We start from the raw sequence: 18,367 nt of genomic DNA, 5'->3' as shown, positions 1-18,367 counted from the left end.
CATGTGGCTCATTTTATCTGTTCCTTCCCCATCAAATGTTTACCATTTACATATCTGAGTTACAGTTACACATATAATTTTCTAAGATGCCATTTTATTATATAATTGCAACATAGTGGATAGCATAATTTTCAAACTGTATTTTGCCTAACAATCACTTAAAGACCTTTGTTTGAAATGCAGATTCCAGGCTTATTCAAGATTAACTGTTTCAAAAAGCAAGTTGTCAATGTCCAACACTTTTGAAAAGTTCTAAATACAAAGACAAACAATGGCGTGCTTTTCTTTTATGGGCAGGACCTGAGTCTTACTCATTTCCTGGCACATAATAGGCCCTGGATGTCACAGAACAGATTGGAAAAATTTTAGGCATATAAATTTTAACATTCTATTCTGCCATTAAATCTCCACTTTGTTCCCAATTTTTATTCTTTATAGTTATTGTTTGTGGCTCTGATTATTACAATCTAGAAAAATATGTGTTTGAATGAGCAATTTGCAGACAGGATCTTTAGGATATAACCAGAGAGCCTTCATTTTCTATAAGGAGAAACTACCTCAGGCTCAACTATTTTCTGCCATGAAGTTTTAATGGTCTTATAGTACAGCTATCTGATAAGCTCTGAAGTTCACTTTTAGTGAAACAGATATCAGACTTTCTCATTCATTAAAACTTGAAAATTTTACCACTAGATGGCCTTATTACTTAATATTTAATTCTAACATAACTATAATTATTAAGAATTATGATTTAATATTCCTTGAACTCCTCAATATTTAAATTATCTTTGCTTTAGGAGCAAATTATATATTATTTTAAATCAAATATGAATTTTAATACATGGAAGCACAGTGTACACAAGGGAAAAAACAAAAACTGCTTAGTTTTGCTTAACATTAGGGTGAAGTTTAACAGCAGTGAAAAAACCAGAGCATAACCTGTGTCCTCTACCTTTATCCCCCACGTGCACAGAAAGCAAATTATAGCTATTCAAGTTATTTGTGTCCGTCTTTAAAAATGTTAATCAGTCCTAACTCAAGTCATTGAAATTCAATTTTACTGGTTTATTTCCTTATTTTATAATTTCTAACAAAGATCTAACTCAAGTTTGAAAGTAAAAATAACCACATAAGTACTTGCATTTTGGCATCTCTTTGACATGCAATTTAGAAATTACCTTGAGTGATTTTCTGATTAATATTTAATTCTAATCGACACTAAAAACTTGATTTCCTCAAACATCTAAGTACCAGCAGTTTCAAATAAAATAACATGAACCTCTCTAAATCACTTCTGACACCACTTTGAAATGACAACAAAAAACACACACAGAACTAATCCTGTGAGGAAGCGGAGCTGAAGTTAGACAGAAAATACTTGGATGACGCTCAACAGATTCCTTTTAAAGCATATAGAGACAGCTATACATACATTATTAAGTAACAATGATTTCTTCTCCAAACCTAGTGGTAGGGCCTGACCTACTACGGTGTGGGGAAAGAAGCCTTCAAGTTTCACATCTGTTTTGATAATGTTTTGAAACATTAATGATAGCAATGACTACCAGTCCAGACTGAAATCCGTATCTATTTGTTTCTTCATCTAAGAAGAAAAACATCCACTTGTGACAACTTTTATGTGAAAACAAAGATATAAAGTTTATACTGTCTATATACTTAAAGTTAGTGTACTTCTCACACTTATAAAAGATACCTACAATCTGAAAAAAAGGGCTGACAATCGTACAAAACTTGAGAGCTCCTCAAAACCAAGACCAAGTATGCTAGGTTTTGTCACTTTTCATTCTAGATTCTGGTCCTAGGTGATTTCACTGTCATCCCACCTGCTGGAAGGGGCGCAAAGGAATTTTTTTTTTTTTTTTTTTTTTGAGATGGAGTCTCGCTCTGTTGCCCAGGCTGGAGCGCAGTGGTGCGATCTCGCCTCACTGCAAGCTCCACCTCCTGGGTTCACGACAGTTTCCCAAGTAGCTGGGGCTACAGGCGCCAGCCACCATGTCCAGCTAATTTTTTTGTATTTTTAGTAGAGACAGGGTTTCACTGTGTTAGCCGGGATGGTCTCGATCTCCTGACCTCATGATCCGCCTGCCTCAGCCTCCCAAAGTGCTGGGATTACAGGTGTGAGCCATGATGCCAGGCCTCAAAGGTATTTCAGACACAGTACCTCAGCTCTAGGCTCATGATTCTCTTCTCTAGTCTGGTCTCAATCAAAATCCCAAATATGTGATAGTACAAAATCCAAGTCTTTCATTCAGCTAGGAACTTCTGTAGGCTAGAAGTCCACAGTGGGGAAGGAGATGAGATACCTAATATTTATGCTTGCACTCCAAGTTTGTCAGTTTCTAATTCTTCCAGAGTAGGATCAAAGGAAGGCAGAATAGGACAGGAGTAGAAAACTTCTTTGTGAACTTGCACTTGCCCGTAGAGCTGTCTGGGCCTGGCAGACGTTTACAGACAACTCGTTCGTACTGGGGGTAGGAAGTGGCTTTCATATGTTCTCTCCTACAGTTCCCCTGATCTGAGTAGATACATCTCTGTTTGTGGAATGAGCCGTGACCCCTCCCCCATGGCCTCTAGGTTTGGGGTAAGAAGGCAGTACCTCCCTCCCTATCCCACTCCAACAATCATGAAATAATCTTTTCTTCTGAATACATTTGTGTATTTGGTATTTCACGTCCAAAGCTCAGTGGCTACTGTAAACAATTTTAACAACCTGTTACTGAGGAATGGCACTTACTCTCCGCAGGCTACTCAGCCAGCCACTGCAGGGGATTACAAAATCTAGATGACGTCTTTGCTTTTGAGGAGGTTAGGTTTAATAAAGGAGCTTATAAAAAGAAGAGGATGCCACCTGAAAGAACCATGCAGGAATATTCTGTAATTAAAACCAAATATCCATAAGAACCAAACTAGACTTTTAGATTTCAGTTTTAAGTTTAAAGAGACTAAACATTCTCTAGATAACAAACTCGTACAATACAAACCAAACCTATGAAAAGTTTGATTCTGATTTTTTTCACTAGCATATTATGATCATAGTCATTATTATTTAAAAGCTGGAGAATGGCGTGAACCCAGGAGGCGGAGCTTGCAGTGAGCTGAGATCCGGCCACTGCACTCCAGCCTGGGCGACAGAGCGAGACTCTGTCTCAAAAAAAAAAAAAAAAAAAAAAAAAAAAGCTCAATCTCTGCAAAGAAAGTCCACAGTGTCCAATTCTGAAATCAGAATGGTGAGGATGGGGGATACAGGGTCAACTTTCAGGGGGATAAATATCCTACCTACTGAATATTTGCAGAGAGGTCAAAATTTACACTTAGTAACATCAGATACAGGAAGCCTGCTGATTGTGACAGAAAACAGAGATCACTGTGAACGAAGAGAAGTGCCGTGGGGTAAGATGTAGGCATAGAACTATAGTAATACAACATAGAGCAAAATAATTCAATAGCAATAGTGCTAATTTATTAGCTTAAAAAATATCCAAATCAGCTGGAATTCAGAATTCATCTTCCCACAGAAATGAGAAATATAATGGCAGATTAAATACCTCACTTCTACAGTCTTATTTTAAAGTAACAACAGAGTAATAGTATTGCATTAGTATATCAATCACATCAAGGTGTCCAAGTAGAAATGTAGTCAGGTTTCAACCTCAGATAACCAGAACATCTTTCTCCTCAATGAGCCAATGAGCAAAGACTTCCTGGGTAAGGAGAGCAGGGTCTCTGTTAGATCAAACCAACAGTAGAGGTTCCCATGGCCCATGAAAATAATTTGACACATAATTACTTTAAGAATCATGCAGAATTCTAGCCACTAGTGTCAAAGAACTAAATCAGGATGATTTAAGAGGAGAATTTATTTTTGTAACTGACCATGAAAACCTAATTTTACTTTTAAAAGAAGAATCCCTTAAAATTCAATGGAATAAATTATTCTGAATATTAAACACTGTGATTTTTATCACATATTTGTAATCAACTTTTAAATTTAAAATTCAGACAAAATTATTAGAAGAGCACAGAAAGGGAGTCAGGAGAGGCATTTTATCATCTATCCTGGTACATAAATAAATATATGTACATACACATTCATAGCAGTGTTACAACAGCCAAAGGAAGAAGCAACACAATTATCCATCTGCAGATGAATGGATGAAGAAAATGTGGTTTATGCACACAGTAAGATATTTATTCAGCCATAAAAAGGAATGAGCAGGGCGTAGTAGCTCACGCCTCACTTTGGGAGGTCGAGGCGGGTGGATCACCTGAGGTCAGGAGTTTGAGACCAGCCTGGCCAACATGGCGAAACCCCCCCTTTACTAAAAATACAAAAATTAGCCGGGCGTGGTGGCACATGCCTGCAGTCCCAGCTACTAGCGGGGCTGAGACAGGAGAATCGCTTGAACCTGAGAGGTAGAGGTTACAGTGAGCCGAGATCACGCCACTGCACTCTAGCCTGGGGGGCAGAGCGAGACCCTGTCTCAAAAAAAAAAAAAAAAAAAAAAAAAAAAGAATGAAGAGCTGATACAGGTTACAACACATGTGAACCTTGAAAACATTATTCCAGGTGAAAGTAGTCAGTCACAAAAGGCCACATATAGTATGATTCCATTTATATAAAATGTCCAGAATAAGCAAATCCATAGAGACAAAAAGTAGATTAATGGGTACTAGGATGCCGGGAGAGGAAGGAATGGGAAAAGGCTGCTTAATGATGATGAGATTTTGTTTTGCAGTGGTGAAAATGCCCTGAAATTAAGATAGTGCTGATGGTTGCACAACCTTGTGAATGTACTAAAAGCCACTGAATTGTACACTTTAAATGGCTAAAACAGTCAATTTTATATTATGCGAATTTTACCTTATATTTTCTTTAAATGGGACTCTATCTTTTTTTTGGGGGGGGGGGGGACAGGGTCTCGCTCTGTTGCCAGGCTGGCATGCAGGCTGGTGCGATCTCAGCTCACTGCAACCTCCACCTCCCGGTTTCAAGCGTTTCTCCTGCCTCAGCCTCCCGAGTAGCGGGGATTACAGGCTCATGCCAGATGCCCTGCTATTCTTTTTGCATTTTTAGTACAGATGGGGTTTCACCGTGTTAGCCAGGATGGTCTTGATCTCCTGACCTTGTGATCTGCCTGCCTCGGCCTCCCAAAGTGCTGGGAATACAGGCGTGAGCCACCGCGCCTGGCCTCTATCTTCTTCCTTTGCTCCTCTGTCTGGGTGAAAACATGTTCTTAAATCTTTGTCTTCCCTCTTAACCTAACTTGTGTCCTTGATTCTCCCCATTCCTTAGAAGTCTTACATACATAATCTCTTCCCTCCCATCCCTTCCTACATCTTTCTCAATTTGCTCTTTATTTAATATCTTCAAATTATACTTAGATCTCATCTAACGCCTCTAAAATTAAAATGTCCAATTTCTCTGCTCTTTATGGTTCATTCCCTTGTCATGCATTTCCTCTGATAGTCTCTACAAGCTGGCTGTTCATCAATAATCATATTTCCCTTTCCTTGCCAAGCAGATTTTCCAGCTAGAAGCTGCCAGGTAGGTATTGCTAGGAACTCAAAGGTAAGTCTAGTCTTTTTATCACAGCATCTCCCCAAAATTTATACATTTTTCTTCTAAGACTATCTATCTATCTATCTATCTATCTATTCATCCATCTATCTTTGCAGCTTTCATACTTAATATTACAAAGCTAAGTTTATAATACATAGAAGGTTTTAAACTATGTATTTTAACAAGTTATTTTGGAATCAAGATATAAACTAGTTTCAGAATATAAAATGCAGAAAATTTCTTTGTGGGGCCTGGTTGGACTTAATCAATCTATAAGTTCATTGAAATACATTAGCCAATATACAATGAATCATATACAAATGCTAACAAATGTAAAAGCAGGTCACAAATTTTTCTTTCTCATTCATTCACATTCAAAAGATATTTATTGAGTGTCTATTACATGCCAGACACTGTTCTAGACACAAAGGATACAGATGTGAACAAGACAAATAACATCATCTTACAGTGGACAAACAGAAAATAAACCAGATGGAAGTGAGTTCTATAAAGAAAACAGAACATGGTCATCTGATGGAGAGATATAAGAAGTGAATGATGGAGCTACTTTAAATGGAGTGGTGAGTAAAAGCCACTTCAAAGTGAATTATGAGATGAGTACAGAGTTTCCATTTTACAAGACAAAAAATTACAGAGATGGATGGTGGTGATGGTTGTGCAACATCATAAATGTATTTAATAACACTGAACTCTACACTTAAAAATTGTTAAGATGATAAATTTTATGTTATATATATTTTCCACAATAAAAAGATGGAAGGAATAAATAAAATGAATTATGAGAAGCTAGGCATGCCAAAAACACAAGGAAGAATTTATTAGATTGAGGGCACAGTAAGTGGAAAGTTCCTCAAAGAGGAAAACAGATAGAATTTTATACAATAAGAGAGAAAGGAAAATGAGGGCAAACCTATCATGTTAGGCCTGTGACTGAATAAAAGGTGAGGGTTCCCTCGTGAAGCTTTGGAAATTAACATCGCAGGAGAGGGTTTCTTATACCTAGGAAGGAGGCGGCAGAGGTGAAGAAGGGTTGAGGAGAATTGATCAGAGAAACCAAAAGTAAACTCTCTTGGTAGAAATTAAAAAGGAAAAGCTCTCAATATAGAAAAAATTGCTCAGTCAAAAATAAAAATGCTGACTCTTTTATCAAAGTCCTCTCCTATTGTCCAAGGCTCTTATTTGATCTTCTACTCCTTGAGTTCCCATGCACATCTAATTTTCTATTTGAGTGGACTTTGGACATCCTGCCTTCCTCTGAGTTCTATGTAGCACTGTCTACATAGATTTTGATTCTAGTTTATCATCATTTCCCTGGCTCTTACTTGGATCTCATCTTAAATCTTGCTGTGACTTTCAGGGTTTGGAATATTTTCCCAGGGTCCAGGTCCTCAGCACCGACTTTCTTGAGCTGCTTGACTCACTTCTGTAAATGTTCTTCCTCCCGAGTTTCTAGTTTTGTTACAGGTCTCCTGGCTCTAGATTCTTCCCTACCAACTGTTGCCTATAGAACCAGCAGTGACCAGGCCCTATGAGGGAAGAAAAGATGCTAATAAGAGGCTTTGTGGGGGAGATATATTGACACAATGAACAAGAATCAAAACTCAGGGCAAGAAAAGTATCTGGCAGAGTTGTCTATGGTATGAAATTTATGAGAAGAAGTATTTCTTTTAGGAGGATAGTTCCTCAAGCCCTCCACAATGATCAAGATTTTTTCTTGTTCATTTAACGTTTAGCTTTCTGTTCTTACTGCAAGTTTCTCCTATTTAGCTTAGGAGGCTAGGAAGTAACCCTGACAAGGTCCTCCTCTTGCCTCAGTGGTTATCTCTTTTGATGGAAGAGTGGAGAGAAGAAACTGCTACTGTGATGGGAAGGTAGTTATCAGAGAGGCCAAAGGAGAGAGGGTTGGGAGAGATATTACTACTATGAGAGATAAATGCCTTTAGGCAGTCAACAGCACTTTCTTATAGTGTATTTCCATGTAAACTTAGATGTAAAATTTAAGAGGTCTTTATCAATATCAGGTATTTGTGTTAACATTTTAAAGGTGAATTTGATGACATGCATAAAATAAGGTAATCTATTGACAGAGACAGCCCCAAAATACAAACCCAAATGCTGTAATCTCATAACCTGGCGACAGAAAAAGGGGGTAGCTCACTATCTTTTAACTACTACCAGCACAGAAAAATAAGGAGACAGCAGTTTAACTTGGTCATCTCTTTAAAGAAATCCTATTTTAATGTAACGCAACTCTTCCCAGGGTAAGATGCAAATACACGGTTTGTTCATCTTCTTTAGACCAAGAATGACAATGTATTTTGGAGAAAAACTGAAAAGGCATATTCTGTGCTCATCATAGTTAACATCATTGTATCATGTGATACTGCTGCTTACTGGCTTCTCTTCACTCTGCTTTTGATTCCAAGGTGCTACATATTCCTTTGGTTTTCTCTTATTCCTGTTTGATACTTTCCAGTTTCCTTTGTTCACTTTTCTCCTTTGTCCATCAATGTTGGTGTTGCTGAGATTCTCACACTTTAGTTCCTCTCACCCTACACATTTTCTCTGATTGATCTCATCTCTTATTTGGATTCAATTACTGCTATGGTTTGGATGTGGTTTGTCCCTGCCAAAACTCATGTAGAAGTTTAACTGAAAGTGTGACAGTGTTTGGAGGTGAGGCCTAGTGGGAGGTGTTTGTGTCAAAGAGGCAGATCTCTCAAGAACATATTAATGCTGTCTTTTGAGTTCCTGTTCTCATGCGAATGGATTTGTTCCCTTCATAGTAGACTGTTATAAAGTGAGGCAGCCCCTCTTGTTTTGCCTTTTTGCGTATGTCCACTTCCTCTCTGACTTTCTCTACCATGTTTTGACCCAGCATGTAGCCCTTAACATAAGCCAGCCATATGTGCAGCTATGCTCTAGAATTTCCCAGCCTACAGAATTGTGAGCTAAGTAAACCTCTTTTCTTTATAAGCTACCCAGTCTCAGATATAGTAACACAAAACATACTAAGACAGCTGCCCTCTATTGTCTAATAATTCTCAGATTCCAAGATCTGGGCTATTTTTAGCCCAGACCTCTTACCTAAGATCTAGACAGTAGCTGATTGACTACTGGACATGACAGCAGCTTTTAGATTGCCTTCTGTGCTTCTGGCATTTCCAGTGTTCAATCCATACTCCACATTTCTGACAGTGACTTGACCATATCATTGCCCTACTTAAATGTTTTCAATGGTTCCCCACTGCCTTCGGCATTAAAGTCCTTAGTATGGTATGTAAGGAACTTCAATAGCAAGTCCAATCTCGTCTCTTCAAAAGTAACTTGGTCCTCTGAACAAGTCATGTGTGCTCCTGTGCTTTCGAATAGGCTGTTCCATGTTTCCGGAAAACTCTACCTAGTATGCCTGTTATGGGATTAATTACGTATGTTTCACCACTAGCTCAGTTGGCAATATTTATTGAGGACATTTTATATGCTGGCACTAGGTTCCTACAGTGATGGAGTTTACATTTGTTTGTGTCTCTCTCCAATGGGAGTGGGGAGGCAAATGAATAAACAGTGAATTAGTGAAGCAGTAATAAAGCTTATGATTAAAATGAAACACGTGGATGACAGTGGCTACTTTTTTTTTTTTTTCACTAGATGACTAAAGACTTCTCTGAGGAAGGAATGTTCTCTGAGGAAGACCTGAGATCTCCTCTTGGAAGCTGCTGGTAGCTTTCCTCCAACAACTTTATTTTTAAAGTCTTGGTTTTCGTCTGTGTTTATCTATTCCAGTACACAGCCATTTCATGAGGGAAAGAGCTCAGTCTTTTCATTATGAATCACCCTCTCCTAGACACAAAGCCTGGCACATAGTTAATGTTGAATTAAAGTTGCTAAATAAACAAATCAATGAAATAGAACACATCTCAAATGATGACGTGAAAAAGAGGAGTTAGATCACATGAACGTTTCCAGGACAAAAGAATATTTACATTCAGACAAATAACAGCTGATGGCCCCAACTTCCATCCCACACACCCAGACTTCAAAATGGAGAAACTGGATGACAACACTCATCCAAGCAATTTGATCTGATGCCTGTATCTACTCCTATCCTCCCAAAGAACTTTTTCTGCCTTCCTTCTGGCTATTGTTGGTCTTTGTTTTCTTCATACCCACAGGTTACTTCATCTAACTCAGACATATGATTCCTGGTTCTATGCTTTTGTTTTCCCAGAGCCTGACTTTAATTAGCCCGAATTTGGCTTTGAGCTTTATGTGGATTCAAGCTAATGGAATCTTAGCTCTTTTTCTTTGGTAGTTACAAGATAATGTAGTGAGCTTTGTTCTTCCCAGCAATATGGTCTCAGCTTCATTTTCTGGTTTATACAAACTAAGAAGTCTTTGAACTATGTACCTGGGCACCTACTATCGTTACTCCTTTAAATGACTCCTGCTCTAAAGCCTTGAGTTTCTCTATCCATAGTGAGACCATATAATTTGCTGTCAAAATGGACTCTGAGAATAAAAAATGATGCTTATGACAATTGTAGGCAACAGGTGTAAACCAGGTTTTGTGGCCACCCTCTCTATCCAGCAGTTTCCGAAGAGTTTCATTTGCTTACAGTGACTTCTTTCTTGGCTTTCTGCTATCCTGGTCAAGCTAGCCCCTCACACTGTCACTTCCCCTGTGGTTTTATATTTGACTCTTCCAGTGCTGAAAGAACATTCTGGGATTTGTTAATACTTGATGTAGAGATTCAAATGTGGAAAATCCTAATAACAGTAATGATAAAGTAACACTTATAAAGTAATATAATAAGATAGGTATTGTGATAAGCCTTTTATGTTTTATTGAATTCTTTTTACAATCTAGTGATATCTCTTCTGTTTCAGAGATAAAAGAAATTGAGGCTTAAAGAGGTTACTTTACCCAAGGGCACACACTACCACATGCAAAGTTTATATTTAATCCCAGATCTGTCTGCTTACAAGTGTTCATGTTCTTAAATTGCACGCTCTCTCTCTGTCTCTCTCTCTCTATCTATATATATAATCCTTCACTGCAAAATAATCTTTTAATGGGAAAACATCAGCCATTATGATCAGTCATTAAGAAACATTAGATGTTTCTTAAACACTATACTTTTCTTATTAACAACTATAATATTGCTCACCTATTTCCCAGACAATGGGTCTCCAAAAGTTCAGAGTTGAGCAGCCCAGTGGTAAACTTTAGGCATGTACTCCACAATAAATGTATGCTTAGAAATTATACATACTCTTTTACAGTATAGTAAGAGATTTTATACATTATAGGACACAATCCAAAATAAAAATTTTAAATATGAAAATAAAAGTAAACATAAGTTCTAATATTTTTCCTGCATCCCAAAGGGTTATCTTATCTTGCCCTCCTCCCTGAGAGGCCATTCCAGAAACTTATCATCTACATAAGTGCATCTCAAATGTTAATGTGCAGGTTAGTCAACTGGAGATCTCATTTCTAATGTAGATTTTTGACTTGGTATATATAGGATGGGCCTGAGAAACTGCATTTCTAAAAGCTTCCAAGTAATATTTATGCTGCTAACCCATGGAGCAGATTTGAGTAACAAGAATTCAAACAAAAGATTAATGTTAAGCCAAACGGATACTGCTATTTTTCAAGAGGTAATATCAGGTTGGTGCAAAAGTCACTGCGGTTTCTGCCATTGAAAGTGATGGCAAAAACCGCAGTGACTTTTGCAACTACCTTGATAGCTGATTCTAAAGTCAACCTTTCATGACCATTGGCAAAACTGAGAAAAATTACTTTTTAAACCATGGAACAATCCTTATACATGCTAACCAGTAATATCAAAGAACATACTTGAAATGTAGATAACCATCATGACTGGGCATATACTTGTCTAAACCAGTAAACTAAATCATAAACAACTGACTTTGTTTTCATATACTTCTATCACCAATGACAGCAGTGAATATAAATTAAGAAAAAATACAGATGAAGAACAAAGCTAAAATATGTATTTTCATCTGCTTCCAACATGAAATCAGTAGGCGGGAAATCTGTGGTTAACTATCATTGGCTAATATCTACATTTATGTTAACGGAGTTACAGCAATGTTTGTTGGTTGGTTGCTTCTTTTTATTTTTAAAATAAATGCAAAGCAAGAATGTCCAAAGCATAATATTTTTAAAACCTATCTTTAATGTACACAAATTTAAAAGGTCCAAACCTTTTAAATGTACAGAGCTTTATGTATGAAACTCAGGCAAATGCAGAGTATCAGCAAATAAAATCACAAAGCATGTTGGTCTTACTGTTAGTCTTGCAGTTCCCTAACAAAACCCTAAAATTCACAAACCACCGACTGCATGACAACATCTCACACTGACTCTCCAATAATTTCCACCAGTCAAATACACCACACAATGACTAAGATCACACTCAAATTTCAGTTATTTACCTTGTCAATCATTTTTCTTGCTTCCACTTCCTCACTGTTGGGATTCTCTAACTCAATGGTATAAGTACCCTTGTCACTTTGGTCATCATCATTATCCTTTTCAGAAGTAGCAGAAGTTGCTTGATTTTTTAACATTTTATCCATCTCCTGGCTTGGTCTGTGCCCAAGACTCCCTGAACTTCTTAACAATGCAGTTTGTAGGAAGGGTATTGACACCGATGGCTCCTCTGATTTCTGTTTTAACAATTTCCCATGTGGAACACCATGCCCCCCTCTGTGATGCGCAGAGCTAGTCTGTAAAGACAAAGAAACCACTTTGGCATCTGCTGTTGGAGATTTTGCTTTCTCAAGTTTTGTATGTGGTGGTGAACATGTAGTTTCCTGACACAAGATTCCCGCACTTTGAGTAAAAGAATATGACCTTCTTTTTCTGGGATTGTCTTCATCAAAGAATGCAATCATAAAAGCAGTTTGACTTACAACAGCTTGGTCTTGATGCTTTTCAGTAGCCTGGACCTTCTGTAGCTTTTTGTGTTCTGAATGGTGGCGTCTTAAGTGTTCCTCAAGAGTTGCACGTTTGCTACAGCGCCTGTGAGCCCCAGCGTTCTCTGAATCACTCTGCGTACCATCATCATGTTTATTTCCTGGATACAAAAAGAAACCACACAATAGAGAAGGAAAAAATTCCATGTAGAAATTTAGAAGCATATACAAAAGTGCTATTTGTTTTGCTCCCCTCCTCCTTTTCAATCCAAAGTCATATGTTCTCTTCAGTAACAGGCTCTGCAAACTTGCTCAATTGCAATGGTTACATTCAAATTTTATCAACTAACAATGAGGTCCTTTATAAATGACTGAATAGGATCGCCTTTCTTTCTGCAAATTTTAACTTTATAATGTTTCATCAATGTCTTAATAGATAATCGATGCTCTATTTCTGTGGTATTTGTATTCCTAACATCAATAAACATTAATTCTGCCTTCAAATTATACACACCATTTAGCAATAAAAAATTTGACTCTAGCATTAGAGATGAAAAAAGACAAGAAAAAGGGTAATGTCACCGAAATGCTTACTGTTACACAGGAAATGAGAACACAAGTATCGTAAAAATGTGATGAATCTTAAGCTTCACTGATGTTCAATACTTTCAGAAGCTCAGCATATTTTTTCCTTTTTATTAAAAAGATTCAAATTTGTGGTCCCCAATAATTATTGCACAATTTTTTCCAAATATCTTTCCAGTTATGAGAATTTTTGAAAACTACATTTGCATTAGAAACTCCAGTGGCTTCAAAGAGCTAAATAAAGCATGCTGAGAGGTCTATCTTTGCAAAGGGTCATCTATGAAATCTCCACCTAGACCTAAGGACCCACTGGGCAAACAGCATGGTGCTAAATATTACCAGATATCTTCCCCATGAAGCATATCAGGTTAGAATATATTTAAATTTTGTAAGATCACCTCTTTAAAAAAGGTTGTTCTATTTTAGAGCAAGTAAAAGCCACTAAATAGCCTTCATGGTTCTGTTAGGTTTTGGATGTGATGACATAAAATTAACTTTTTTCTGATTTAAAATTCTCATTACCTAAATAATAAGTATATGATAAAAATAATCAAATGATATTGTATTATTATAGCACAAAATTATTAGAAAATCAAGAGTTATTCTATGCATGTTTTAAATGGAATCACAAATCAGAGCTTAAATTAATTTTAAGCTTCTTTAGCTATAAATGAATTTAGTCAACAAGATACATTCTAATGCTTCCAGGACTAAATCTGATTTTTAAATTTACCTGGGCTACAAATTTTAATGTGAACACTCACTGAATAATATGGTTCCAAACAAAATAATGATCAGACTTGAAAGACCTGGGGGGTGGGAGAAGCAAACAACCTATGTCTAGGGAAAAAGTTGAGTGTTAATGTTTCTAGGTTGTTCCTAATGAATTTAGGGATTACTAACTGGTCCCAATGATTTAGCACAGAAGCACTAGTTATAAAAATGTGGTGCATAAAAGGAATGAGAAGACACAGAAGAGACAACTGCAGAACACACAGCAAAGGGTCACGTATTGGAAAAGTAACAGGCAAGGGAAACAAAGGGAGTAAGATCTAAAGGAAGGTGATTTGGAGATCACGTCTATCAAAGTAATAGTGATTAATACTATAAAAATCATATATGACAACAAATCTGAAGATCTTTCTTCAAATTGTTGACTATTCAAAATGTAATCTGAGAAGAAAAAATGGGATTAATTAATGAAATCCCTGCCTCAGGTAATTAAGCTAGGAATAACAGCAGATGAAGGGCAAGCCCAAACAAACTCACTAGTTCAATTATAGACTTCATTAAAAACACTGGATTTTACAACCTATTTCATTGTTGTATTGGCTCTATTGAAAAGGAATCCAGTTTCTTTTTTTTTTTTTTAAGACGGAGTCTCGCTCTGTCGCCCAGGCTGGAGTGCAGTGGCCGGATCTCAGCTCACTGCAAGCTCCGCCTCCCGGGTTCCCGCCATTCTCCTGCCTCAGCCTCCCGAGTAGCTGGGACTACAGGCGCCCGCCACCTCGCCCGGCTAGATTTTTGCATTTTTTAGCAGAGACGGGGTTTCACTGTGTTAGCCAGGATGGTCTCAATCTCCTGACCTCGTGATCCGCCCGCCTCGGCCTCCCAAAGTGCTGGGATTACAGGCTTGAGCCACCGCGCCCGGCCAAGGAATCCAGTTTCTAAGAGCTGAAGATAACTAAACTCCAATATTCGCTGCACCATAAGAACAAAGAATAGATCCTGCACATACTGAACAATCTTAATGAAAATACCATCTTCACAGAATTTAATTCTGATTCTAATACATAAAATTTGGCACTTAGTGGTGTCAGGCCCTTTCAAATATCTTTCCTGTAACTTGTAGTTCAAAACTTTTCTTATAAATTAGTCATTTTCCTTTTTGCCGAAAAATTACCATGCCCTCTTGTATTTGTTCTCTGCCGCTGTTTATACAAGGTCAACATCTCATCGCAGCCTGCAAATTTTCTGTTTCTACTCAATAAAAACGGGTCACTAGGAAATAATCCTCACCGGCCTGGGCGCGGATGGGCCTCAAGCCCTGTAATCCCAGCACTTTGGTGAGGCCGAGAGGCGGGATCACGAGGTTCAGGAGATCGAGACCATCCTTGGCCTAACACGCGGTGAAACCCCGTCTCTACTAAAAAATACAAGAAACTAGCCTTGGTCGGAGGTGGGCGGGCCTGTTAGTCCCAGGCTACTCGGGAGCCTGAGGCAGGGAGAATGGCGGCGAACCCGGGAGGCGGAGGGCTTGTAGTGAGCTGAAAGCATCGGGCCACTGCACTCCAGGCCTGGGCGACAGAGCGAGACTCCGTCTCCAAAAAAAAAAAAAAAAAAAAAAGTTCTTTCTCTTTCCTTTGCTTATCATTAGCTATGCCTAAGTATGTTGAAGTCCTTTTAATATTTTTAGGGTAGGTTAGCTATAACAAGTTAGTGGTGTGGCCAAAAGAAGTGGCAACTCTCCTAAAGGGCCAAAGTGTATGGGCTTTATTTTCCTCACTGTCCCAAAGCCCCTGCACTTTACTCTTGTAGGAGCAAAGTTGTTGTTTTAGTTTTGTTTTGCCTACTTTCAATTCTTTGATCTAAACAGTTGCCGAAAATCTAATTTTTGTAAAATTTTTATTATTTGCTATAATTACATTTATTTAGAGTCTGGCTATATACTTTTTTATATCCTAAATCATGGAAAATTGTTATCTAATGATGGAAGCTCTGACTTTTGGAGAAAGTCACATGTCATTTATACACATGTCCAGAAAAGTAAAATGAATCTATCTTGGATCAAAAATGAGTTATATTCACAAAAACACGACCTTGAATGGCTTGTAAAATGGTCTGAAGGCAAATCTAAAAGAAGAGTTCTCACACTGCCACATACTGGAATATATGTCTACCTATAAATCAACTTTGAAGGACAACAGTAATATGATTACATAATTTCTAGTAAGGGCTTAAAATATCTAATCATTAAAATACAGATACAGTATACATGTGGACATTAATCCTTCTATTTGGAATGAGGCCCACAAATGGGTCTTGTGAGGAAAGAATGTTTTAAAATAATGGCTTAAAAATAATAGCCAATAAAGAAAAAAGTTATAATGACTAAAATAAGTTACAATATAAATGGGTTTAATAAAGATATTTTTAAAATGATTATCTTTTAAAAGGATATTTTACCTCAGTTTTGTTTATTAAGAGTGGTTTTAAAAAGTCTTAAGTTATTTCTAAATTCTCAAGGTTCAGCCACCTCTTATACTGTACTAGGATATCAATATTATTTATCCATTTCATATAAACATCCTATTTATTTGTGACTGTTAACCTATATAAATATAAATAAAATGTCTCAATTATGTATTGTCTAGAAGTAAAAGGTCACACAGTCATGTCTCAAAAACACATATGCCAGGTAACTGCTGATAACTATAATTAAATATTGTAATAGGCTCCAACAAATAATTAGGTAATCACATCATCTCACTGTCCTGAAATGTCTTAGAAGCAAATCAGAAATAAGTATACAAACACTATTTCTTCATTACTTGATCAGAATGCCAGGACATAAGATACAGATTAAATCAGGGCCAGTCTTGTCATTGACAGAGAAATCACCCATTACTTATTCAAATTAGTACCTATCCCGTGCTCGAGTACTAGATGAAATGTTAGGAGTACAAAAATTCCTAATGTAGTAACGGAATGCTCAGATACACATGTAACCACAATTTGCTCTAAATCATTTTCCTTATAAATAGCTTATTAAATAAAAGTAAGACAGAGTAACATAAATCTATATTCAATTAATTCTAAAATAAACTTAATTGGCAAAACCAATGAGAAAAAACTGATCAGCTGATACATCAATGTACAAACATCAAATTTTACTAATTTTGGCTAAGTTCTGTACAAACAAAGTATACATAACTATTTCAAAAATGAACATTCAACACTAATGTTCAGAAAGTCCTAATATTAAAAAAAAATTTAAACTTAATTAATAGATCCTACCAAATATTTCTAAACCAAAAATCTTTGTTTTATGAGTAACCACTGAGAATACTTTGAAGCACTCCTATCAATGATGTGACTGTATTATACAAGTGGAACATTTGGCTCATACCAACTTAAAATGTCTTTCAGAATCTAGGTATTGATGATAATAGAGAACAGAATTGAATATAGCTTTTCCTTAAATCAAGAAAATGATGGAACTCATCTGCTAGGGAATTCTACTGGTGAACTTAATAAATTTTGTATTTCTAGAAGAAAAGAAACATGTTTTCGGCATAAATAGAAGTTCATAAAACCAATCTGGTTTTGTCAAGAAAATGAAGAAAGACTAATTTGAGCGAGGAAGTTGGACACGGGTAGTGTGGCTTCCTGTTGAGTTTTAAAATTAAATACAACCTTTGAAAAAAGCAGAATGTTTTCTACCATGTAAGTATCTACTAGTAATATAGTAACTGAAGACTGGATTTTCTTTATCATAAAATAGGAAGTTCTGAATGATCAAATCACTTTACCTTTCAACCTTTTCAAGTACACCGGAACATCACTTTTAATGCTTTTAGAATCCTCTTCTGTTCTTTCCCATAGCATTTGAGGAGGGTTGTTTTGTGCTAGCCAGTCAGCGACTTTGTTTTCGGGTGCCATCATTCCTGTTTGAATCCCTGGCAAGTCTTGAGTTCCAGGAGAAGACTTCTTGGACTTGTGGCGCTGATCAGAAGTAAACTTTGTCACATGGTCTCTAATAGTTACCTTCCCTGGGGTACTGTCATCAAATTCAATGGTAAATGAAGCATGCCCTGCACCTGTTATATGGGAACTTGGTGTGTCTTTTGTTGGGATTTCATGAATAGTGCTTTCTGTTATTTGTGATGGTTGCTGGAATTCTTTTGTAGGGATTTCAAAATAACTTGGTTCCCTACAGAAAGGAAAAAGTACTTCTTCATTTGCAGCTGCAGATTGTTCCTCAACTTGCTTGACATCTATGCTGCACCCTAATGAGAAAAATAAGAGAAAATTCAAAATATTTGATTGCTGGCACTTGAAGGAGTCTGGTAATGGCCATGTGTACTACTCCGTGAGAACCAGAAGGCAGATCACAGTCTGGATGCAAAACCAATGGCATTTATATCACAGAACAAATGTCACAGAGAAAAAAGAATCTTGATTATAAACATGCTATTTGATTACCAACAGGGGATGCAAGATAAGCAGCAG

At 37.1% G+C, this 18,367-nt stretch overlaps 1 protein-coding gene across 1 annotated transcript in view; it reads right to left on the bottom strand.

Moving 5' to 3' along the window:
- The window catches only part of CEP170 (centrosomal protein 170), a 140,867-nt gene that overhangs the window by 56,702 nt on the left and 65,798 nt on the right, over positions 1 to 18,367 (bottom strand). Inside the window, 3 exon segments of the mRNA XM_017847790.1 lie at positions 12,068 to 12,361; positions 12,548 to 12,711; positions 17,668 to 18,144. Of these exon segments, the coding sequence (XP_017703279.1) occupies positions 12,068 to 12,361; positions 12,548 to 12,711; positions 17,668 to 18,144 (935 nt within the window).

The sequence above is a fragment of the Rhinopithecus bieti genome, unplaced genomic scaffold (genome assembly GCF_001698545.2).
Source record: "Rhinopithecus bieti isolate Rb0 unplaced genomic scaffold, ASM169854v2 scaffold_28016, whole genome shotgun sequence".
NCBI lineage: Eukaryota > Metazoa > Chordata > Mammalia > Primates > Cercopithecidae > Rhinopithecus > Rhinopithecus bieti.
Note: the sequence above shows the minus strand (reverse complement) of the source record. Positions and strands in the feature narration are given on the sequence as shown.